This window comes from Xenopus tropicalis, chromosome 8, assembly GCF_000004195.4.
Source record: "Xenopus tropicalis strain Nigerian chromosome 8, UCB_Xtro_10.0, whole genome shotgun sequence".
NCBI lineage: Eukaryota > Metazoa > Chordata > Amphibia > Anura > Pipidae > Xenopus > Xenopus tropicalis.
Genome location: NC_030684.2, coordinates 142,142,907 through 142,153,114, shown reverse-complemented (window position 1 = coordinate 142,153,114; position 10,208 = coordinate 142,142,907). Strand labels below are relative to the sequence as shown.

The following is a 10,208-nucleotide window of genomic DNA, read 5'->3' as shown; positions in this document are numbered from 1 at the left end:
TATAACTACATGCAGGATATTACCTCCCCCCCATATAACTACATGCAGGATATTAGCTCCCCTATGCATTAACCTCCCCCCCATATAACTACATGCAGGATATTAGCCCCCTATGCATTACACCTCCCCCCCCATATAACTACATGCAGGATATTAGCTCCCCTAGGCATTACAACCCCCTTCAATAACTACTTGCAGGATATTACCTCTATTACCTCCCCTATGCATTACACCTCCCCCCCCCCCATATAACTACATGCAGGATATTAGCTCCCCTATGCATTACACCTCCCCCCCATATAACTACATGCAGGATATTAGCCCCCCCCATATAACTAAATGCAGGATATTAGCTCCCCCTCATATAACTACATGCAGGATATTAGCTCCCCTATGCATTACAACCCCCCTCATATAACTACATGCAGGATATTACCTCCCCCCCCCATATAACTACATGCAGGATATTACCTCCCCTATGCATTACACCTCCCCCCCATATAACTACATGCAGGATATCAGCTCCCCCCATATAACTACATGGCAGGATATTACCTCCCCCCCCATATAACTACATGGCAGGATATCAGCTCCCCCCCCCCCCCATATAACTACATGGCAGGATATTAACTCCCCCCCAAATAACTACATGGCAGGATATTAACCCCCCCATATAACTACATGGCAGGATATTAACTCCCCCCCCATATAACTACATGTAGGATATTAGCTCCCCCCCATATAACTACATGCAGGATATTAGCTCCCCCCCCATATAACTACATGCAGGATATTAGCTCCCCCCCATATAACTACATGCAGGATATTATCTCCCCCCCCATTAACTACATGCAGGATATTAGCTCCCCCCCATATAACTACATGCAGGATATTAGCTCCCCCCCCCATATATCTACATGCAGGATATTAGCTCCCCCCCATATAACTACATGCAGGATATTAGCTCCCCTATGCATTACACCTCCCCCCCCCCCCCATATAACTACATGCAGGATATTAGCTCCCCTATGCATTACACCTCCCCCCCATATAACTACATGCAGGATATTAGCTCCCCTATGCATTACAACCCCCCTCATATAACTACTTTCAGGATATTACCTCCCCCCCCATATAACTACATGCAGGATATTACCTCCCCTATGCATTACACTTTTCCCCCCATATAACTACATGCAGGATATTAGCTCCCCTATGCATTACACCCCCCCCCCCCCCAATATAACTACATGGGCAGGATATTACCTCCCCCCCATATAACTACATGTAGGATATTTAGCTCCCCCCCCCATATAACTACATGCAGGATATTAGCTCCCCCCCCCCATATAACTACATGCAGGATATTGGCTCCCCTATGCATTACACCTCCCCCCATATAACTACATGCAGGATATTCGCTCCCCTATGTTTTACACCCCCACCCACATTAGACAGGAACCCAGGCAGTCTCTGCGCCTCATCAAAGTGAAAGAAGGAACAGGAGTTATTTTAGTGACCAACACTCACTGACCGCTTCCTCCTTCTGCTGCTGCCATCGCCCCCTGTCCCCTAGCAACACAGCCCCGCCATATATAGCCTGATCTGCCTGTGGCCCCGCCCACTCGCCCACAGTTCACCATTGGCCTTTACTTGCCATTATGTGCCTCTATGCAGTTGGTCTGTGATTGTTCCATAGGGGGCGCCTCCATGGTACCCTGATAGCCCTGCACTCTTCTACTCTCTGATTGGCTACAGGTTGGTCTAGCCCTGGGGATATTGTAATTCCCTGATTGGCTACAGGTTGGTCTAGCCCTGGGGATATTGTAATTCTCTGATTGGCTACAGGTTGGTCTAGCCCTGGGGATATTGTAATGCTCTGATTGGCTACAGGTTGGTCTAGCCCTGGGGATATTGTAATGCTCTGATTGGCTACAGGTTGGTCTAGCCCTGGGGATATTGTAATTCTCTGATTGGCTACAGGTTGGTCTAGCCCTGGGGATATTGTAATTCCCTGATTGGCTACAGGTTGGTCTAGCCCTGGGATATTGTAATGCTCTGATTGGCTACAGTTGGTCTAGCCCTGGGGATATTGTAATTCCCTGATTGGCTACAGGTTGGTCTAGCCCTGGGGATATTGTAATGCTCTGGATTGGCTACAGGTTGGTCTAGCCCCTAGGGGATATTGTAATGCTCTGATTGGCTACAGGTTGGTCTAGCCCTGGGGATATTGTAATGCTCTGATTGGCTACAGGTTGGTCTAGCCCTGGGGATATTGGTAATTCTCTGATTGGCTACAGGTTGGTCTAGCCCTGGGGATATTGTAATTCCCTGATTGGCTACAGGTTGGTCTAGCCCTGGGGATATTGTAATCCTCTGATTGGCTACAGGTTTGGTTTAAGCCCCCCTGGGGATATTGTAATTCCTGATTGGCTACAGGTTGGTCTAGCCCTGGGGATATGTAATTCCCTGATTGGCTACAGGTTGGTCTAGCCCTGGGGATATTGTAATTCTCTGATTGGCTACAGGTTTGGTCTAGCCCTGGGGATATTGTATTCCTGATTGGCTACAGGTTGGTCTAGCCCTGGGGATATTGTAATCTCTGATTGGCTTACAGGTTGGTCTAGCCCTGGGGATATTGTAATTCCCTGATGGCTACAGGTTGGTCTAGCCCTGGGGATATTGTAATTCCCTGATTGGCTACAGGTTGGTCTAGCCCTGGGGGATATTGTAATTCCCTGATTGGCTACAGGTTGTCTAGCCTGGGGATATTTGTAATTCTCTGATTGGCTACAGGTTGGTCTAGCCCTGGGGAATATTGTAATGCTCTGATTGGCTACAGGTGTCTAGCCCTGGGATATTGTAATTCCCTGATTGGCTACAGGTTGTCTAGCCCTGGGGATATTGTAATTCTCTGATTGCTACAGCGTTGGTCTAGCCCTGGGGATATTGTAATGCTCTGATTGGCTACAGCTTGGTCTAGCCCTGGGGATATTGTAATGCTCTGATTGGCTACAGGTTGGTCTAGCCCTGGGGATATTGTAATTCCCTGATTGGCTACAGGTTGGTCTAGCCCCTGGGGATATTGTAATTCCCTGAATGGCTACAGGTTGGTCTAGCCCTGGGGATATTGTTAATTCCCTGATTGGCTACAGGTTGTCCAGCCCTGGGGAATTGTAATTCCCTGATTGGCTACAGGTTGGTCTAGCCCTGGGGATATTGTAATTCTCTGATTGGCTACAGTTGGTCTAGCCCTGGGGATATTGTAATGCTCTGATTGGCTACAGGTTGGTCTAGCCCTGGGGATATTGTAATCCCTGATTGGCTACAGGTTGGTCTAGCCCTGGGGATGTTGTAATTCTCTGATTGGCTACAGGTTGGTCTAGCCCTGGGGATATTGTAATGCTCTGATTGGCTACAGGTTGGTCTAGCCCTGGGGATATTGTAATGCTCTGATTGGCTACAGGTTGGTCTAGCCCTGGGATATTGTAATTCCCTGATTGGCTACAGGTTGGTCTAGCCCTGGGATATTGTAATTCCCTGAATGGCTACAGGTTGGTCTAGCCCGGGGATATTGTAATTCCCTGATTGGCTACAGGTTGGTCCAGCCCTGGGGATATTGTAATTCCCTGATTGGCTACAGGTTGGTCTAGCCCTGGGGATATTGTAATTCTCTGATTGGCTACAGGTTGGTCTAGCCCTGGGGATATTGTAATGCTCTGATTGGCTACAGGTTGGTCTAGCCCTGGGATATTGTAATGCTCTGATTGGCTACAGGTTGGTCTAGCCCTGGGATATTGTAATTCCCTGATTGGCTACAGGTTGGTCTAGCCCTGGGGATATTGTAATTCCCTGATTGGCTACAGGTTGGTCTAGCCCTGGGGATATTGTAATTCCCTGATTGGCTACAGGTTGGTCTAGCCCTGGGGATATTGAATTCCCTGATTGGCTACAGGTTGGTCTAGCCCTGGGGATATTGTAATGCTCTGATTGGCTACAGGTTGGTCTAGCCCTGGGGATATTGTAATTCTCTGATTGGCTACAGGTTGGTCTAGCCCTGGGGATATTGTAATGCTCTGATTGGCTACAGGTTGGTCTAGGCCCTGGGGATATTGTAATTCCCTGATTGGCTACAGGTTGGTCTAGCCCTGGGATTATTGTAATTCCCTGATTGGCTACAGGTTGGTCTAGCCCTGGGATATTGTAATTCCCTGATTGGCTACAGGTTGGTCTAGCCCTGGGGATATTGTAATTCTCTGATTGGCTACAGGTTGGTCTAGCCCTGCGATATTGTAATGCTCTGATTGGTTACAGGTTGGTCTAGCCCTGGGGATATTGTAATTCCCTATTGGCTACAGGTTGGTCTAGCCCTGGGGATATTGTAATTCCCTGATTGGCTACAGGTTGGTCTAGCCCTGGGGATATTGTAAATTCTCTGATTGGCTACAGGTTGGTCTAGCCCTGGGGATATTGTAATGCTCTGATTGGCTACAGGTTGGTCTAGCCCTGGGGATATTGTAATTCCCTGATTGGCTACAGGTTGGTCTAGCCCTGGGGATATTGTAATTCCCTGAATGGCTACAGGTTGGTCTAGCCCTGGGGATATTGTAATTCCCTGATTGGCTACAGGTTGGTCCAGCCCTGGGGATATTGTAATTCCCTGATTGGCTACAGGTTGGTCTAGCCCTGGGGATATTGTAATTCTCTGATTGGCTACAGGTTGGTCTAGCCCTGGGGATATTGTAATGCTCTGATTGGCTACAGGTTGGTCTAGCCCTGGGGATATTGTATCGCCTGATTGGCTACAGGTTGGTCTAGCTCCTGGGATATTGTAATGCTCTGATTGGCTACAGGTTGGTCTAGCCCTTGGATATTGTAATTCTCTGATTGGCTACAGGTTGGTCTAGCCCTGGGATAGTAATGCTCTGATTGGCTACAGGTTGGTCTAGCCCTGGGGATATTGTAATTCCGCTGATTGGCTACAGGTTGGTCTAGCCCTGGGGATATTGTAATTCCCTGATTGGCTACAGGTTGGTCTAGCCCTGGGGATATTGTAATTCCCTGATTGGCTACAGGTTGGTCTAGCCCTGGGGATATTGTAATTCTCTGATTGGCTACAGGTTGGTCTAGCCCTGGGGATATTGTAATGCTCTGATTGGCTACAGGTTGGTCTAGCCCTGGGGATATTGTAATTCCCTGATTGGCTACAGGTTGGTCTAGCCCTGGGGATATTGTAATTCCCTGATTGGCTACAGGTTGGTCTAGCCCTGGGGATATTGTAATTCTCTGATTGGCTACAGGTGTCTAGCCCTGGATATTGTAATTCCCGAATGGCTACAGGTTGGTCTAGCCCTGGGGATATTGTAATTCCCTGATTGGCTACAGGTTGGTCCAGCCCTGGTAATATTGTAAATCCCTGATTGGCTACAGGTTGGTCTAGCCCTGGGGATATTGTAATTCTCTGATTGGCTACAGGTTGGTCTAGCCCTGGGGATATTGTAATGCTCTGATTGGCTACAGGTTGCTAGCCCTGGGGAATATGTAATTCCCTGATTGGCTACAGGTTGGTCTAGCCCTGGGGATGTTGTAATTCTCTGATTGGCTACAGGTTGGTCTAGCCCTGGGGATATTGTAATGCTCTGATTGGCTACAGGTTGGTCTAGCCCTGGGGATATTGTAATGCTCTGATTGGCTACAGGTTGGTCTAGCCCTGGGGATATTGTAATTCCCTGATTGGCTACAGGTTGGTCTAGCCCTGGGGATATTGTAATTCCCTGAATGGCTACAGGTTGGTCTAGCCCTGGGGATATTGTAATTCCCTGATTGGCTACAGGTTGGTCCAGCCCTGGGGATATTGTAATTCCCTGATTGGCTACAGGTTGGTCTAGCCCTGGGATATTGTAATTCTCTGATTGGCTACAGGTTGGTCTAGCCCTGGGATTATTGTAATGCTCTGATTGGCTACAGGTTGGTCTAGCCCTGGGGATATTTGTAATTCCCTGATTGGCTAACAGTTGTCTAGCCCTGGGATATTGTAATGCTCTGATTGGCTACAGGTTGGTCTAGCCCTGGGGATATTGTAATCTCTGATTGGCTACAGGTTGGTCTAGCCCTGGGGATATTGTAATGCTCTGATTGGCTACAGGTTGGTCTAGCCCTGGGGATATTGTAATTCCCTGATTGGCTACAGTTGGTCTAGCCCTGGGGATATTGTAATTCCCTGATTGGCTACAGAACCCCCCCCCGCCCCCCTGGTTTGGTCTAGCCTGGGGGATATTGTAATTCCCTGATTGGCTACAGGTTGGTCTAGCCCTGGGATATTGTAATTCTCTGATTGGCTACAGGTTGGTCTAGCCCTGGGGATATTGTAATGCTCTGATTGGCTACAGGTTGGTCTAGCCCTGGGGATATTGTAATTCCCTGATTGGCTACAGGTTGGTCTAGCCCTGGGATATTGTAATTCCCTGATTGGCTACAGGTTGGTCTAGCCCTGGGGATATTGTAATTCCCTTATTGGCTACAGGTTGGTCTAGCCCTGGGGATATTGTAATTCCCTGATTGGCTACAGGTTGGTCTAGCCCTGGGGATATTGTAATTCCCTGATTGGCTACAGGTTGGTCTAGCCCTGGGGATATTGTAATTCCCTGATTGGCTACAGGTTGGTCTAGCCCTGGGGATATTGTAATGCTCTGATTGGCTACAGGTTGGTCTAGCCCTGGGGATATTGTAATTCCCTGATTGGCTACAGGTTGGTCTAGCCCCTGGGATATTGTAATTCCCTGATTGGCTACAGGTTGGTCTAGCCCTGGGGATATTGTAATTCTCTAATTGGCTACAGGTTGGTCTAGCCCCTGGGGATATTGTAATGCTCTGATTGGCTACAGGTTGGTCTAGCCCTGGGGATATTGTAATTCCCTGATTGGCTACAGGTTGGTCTAGCCCGGGATATTGTAATTCTCTAATTGGCTACAGGTTGGTCTAGCCCTGGGGATATTGTAATTCCCTGATTGGCTACAGGTTGGTCTAGCCCTGGGGATATTGTAATGCTCTGATTGGCTACAGTTGGTCTAGCCTGGGGATATTGTAATTCCCTAATTGGCTACAGGTTGGTCTAGCCCTGGGGATATTGTAATTCCCTAATTGGCTACAGGTTGGTCTAGCCCTGGGGATATTGTAATTCCCTGATTGGCTACAGGTTGGTCTAGCCCTGGGGATATTGTAATGCTCTGATTGGCTACAGGTTGGTCTAGCCCTGGGGAAATTGTAATTCCCTGATTGGCTACAGGTTGGTCTAGCCCTGGGGATATTGTAATTCCCTGATTGGCTACAGGTTGGTCTAGCCCTGGGGATATTGTAATTCCCTGATTGGCTACAGGTTGGTCTAGCCCTGGGGATATTGTAATTCCCTGATTGGCTACAGGTTGGTCTAGCCCTGGGATATTGTAATGCTCTGATTGGCTACAGGTTGGTCTAGCCCTGGGGATATTGTAATTCCCCTGATTGGCTACAGGTTGGTCTAGCCCTGGGGATATTGTAATTCCCTGATTGGCTACAGGTTGGTCTAGCCCTGGGATATTGTAATTGCTCTGATTGGCTACAGGTTGGTCTAGCCTGGGGATGTTGTAATTCTCTGATTGGCTACGAGTTTGTCTAGCCCTGGGGATATTGTAATGCTCTGATTGGCTACAGGTTGGTCTAGCCCTGGGGATATTGTAATTCCCTGATTGGCTACAGGTTGGTCTAGCCCTGGGGATATTGTAATGCTCTGATTGGCTACAGGTTGGTCTAGCCTGGGGATGTTGTAATGCTCTGATTGGCTACAGGTTGGTCTAGCCCTGGGGATATTGTAATTCTCTGATTGGCTACAGGTTGGTCTAGCCCTGATATTGTAATGCTCTGATTGGCTACAGGTTGGTCTAGCCCTGGGGATATTGTATCTCTGATTGGCTACAGGTTGGTCTAGCCTGGGGATGTTGTAATGCTCTGATTGGCTACAGGTTGGTCTAGCCCTGGGATATTGTAATTCTCTGATTGGCTACAGGTTGGTCTAGCCCTGGGGATATTGTAATTCTCTGATTGGCTACAGGTTGTCTAGCCTGGATATTTTAATGCTCTGATTGGCTACAGGTTGGTCTAGCCCTGGGATATTGTAATTCTCTGATTGGCTACAGGTTGGTCTAGCCCTGGGGATATTGTAATGCTCTGATTGGCTCAGGTTGGTCTAGCCTGGATATTGTAATTCTCTGATTGGCTACAGGTTGGTCTAGCCCTGGGGATATTGTAATGCTCTGATTGGCTACAGGTTGGTCTAGCCCTGGGATATTGTAATTCCCTGATTGGCTACAGGTTGGTCTAGCCCTGGGGATATTGTAATTCCCTGATTGGCTACAGGTTGGTCTAGCCCTGGGATATTGTAATTCCCTGATTGGCTACAGGTTGGTCTAGCCCTGGGATATTGTAATTCCCTGATTGGCTACAGGTTGGTCTAGCCCTGGGATATTGTAATGCTCTGATTGGCTACAGGTTGGTCTAGCCCTGGGGATATTGTAATGCTCTGATTGGCTACAGGTTGGTCTAGCCCTGGGGATATTGTAATTCCCTGATTGGCTACAGGTTGGTCTAGCCCTGGGGCTATTGTAATGCTCTGATTGGCTACAGGTTGGCCCAGCCTTTTAGACGTAAATTGTATAAAGGAAAAGTGTTTCTATAAAATGCAAGTGATAAATCAGCCATTAAATACATTTTCCCCTTTTTTCTAGAAAAAAGTAGAGGAGGGCGTTTACACGGTGAGTATGGCCTTTAACCCTTTATCCCTGTGCCTGATATATATATATATGGGGGGGGGGGGGCTGCCATTCTGTCCCTGCGGTACTGCCCAAGCCTATGGATATATCTAGATAATAATAATAATGGATAGATAATCTAGATGTTATATCTCTGCTGTTCCCCTGCAGGGCCTGGAACCTGTGGATAAAACCACCTATGAAACCTTAAAGGGCGACGCCAAGAACAACTGATCCGCTGGGTGCCCCGCCCACTGTCCATAGCAACCGAGAATTTTGCACTTTCCTGACCCAAGAGGAGGCCCATTACCCTCCCGCATGTTACCCAGGACTGTGGGGGGCTCCGAATGTGGGGGTTCACTCTCACTTTATGATGTTTCTCTTGGGCTGGGAATTAGTTACCCTGACCTGCGGGGGCACAAAGCATTCTGGGAAATAGCTCCCCAGCCACTAAAATAAAGACCATATAGAGTGATTGGTAATGACATCACAGTATGATGTCACTGAAATCCCAAATGATGTCACAATACAATTTTCCATAATTACTCGCTATAAGGCAGCCCAGTGCCGCGCCGTGTACCTATATCTATACAGGGTTGGACTGGGGGACCCCTGCACCCCCTCCCCCCCGGGATCCTGCCACCCACCCTGCATTGGGAGAGGGGGCCCCAGAGCTCCCAGCAGAGATCACTCCCGTCCCGCCGGCCCAGTCCGACCCTGTATATATATATATATATGTGTCTATATCCCCATCACCCCCCTATTTCTTTAGCATCCCAGGGGCGCACCGGGGGGAGCCGTGATTAGGGGGGGGTCCTGCTCTGCTTCATATATAGGAAAATGAATGTATTTTTAAGGTCAGATATTTAATAACTCGCTTATCTGCTAACGGCCCCCCCAAGCCGCTTATTTGTAACCCCCCTCGCCCCCCCTGTAATAAGAACCCTGTCCCCCCTCTCCGCAGCGCTTTACCCCAAACTGATATTGTACAATAAACTGTACTGAGTCTTAACTGCCTCCGGCCTGGTCTTCATTTTGCCACAGGGCTTTCGATGATAATTAAAAGGGATCAATATTCTCAGCAACTTCCCTCCCCCCCTGTCCAAGGATGTTCAGCAGAAATAATGAGCTCTGTATAAACAAACCCCTAGCTGCTGCCTTTGCCTCTGCTTCTGCCCCCACCGTGATTGCTCTCAATAACCAAGGGGGGTGGGTTTAAGTCTTAAATGAACCTTTAGCTTCTGCCTGGTTGCTATGGCCACTGACATTAGCAACTTGAAAGCACTTCATTTTACAATATGAGGCAATAAAAAAATTCTAAATAAACGATCCCACGGGGCTGGGATAGAATAAAATGCATGTTTATCTTTCGTACATATTCAAAGTCCTTCCAGACATGCAGCTTCTTTTATAATTTGAAGTTTA

General features: G+C 48.1%; 1 protein-coding gene across 2 annotated transcripts in view; it reads left to right on the top strand.

Annotated features, from left to right (window-relative positions):
• The window catches only part of fcer1g (Fc fragment of IgE receptor Ig), a 26,583-nt gene extending 16,783 nt beyond the window's left edge, over positions 1 to 9,800 (top strand). For both annotated transcript variants that reach the window (XM_031892022.1, XM_031892023.1), the window contains exons 5-6: positions 8,760 to 8,786; positions 8,955 to 9,800. In XM_031892022.1, the coding sequence (XP_031747882.1) occupies positions 8,760 to 8,786; positions 8,955 to 9,017 (90 nt within the window). In that variant the 3' untranslated portion in view covers positions 9,018 to 9,800. The remainder of the gene's footprint in view (positions 1 to 8,759; positions 8,787 to 8,954) is intronic.
• The last annotated feature ends 408 nt before the right edge of the window (positions 9,801 to 10,208 follow it).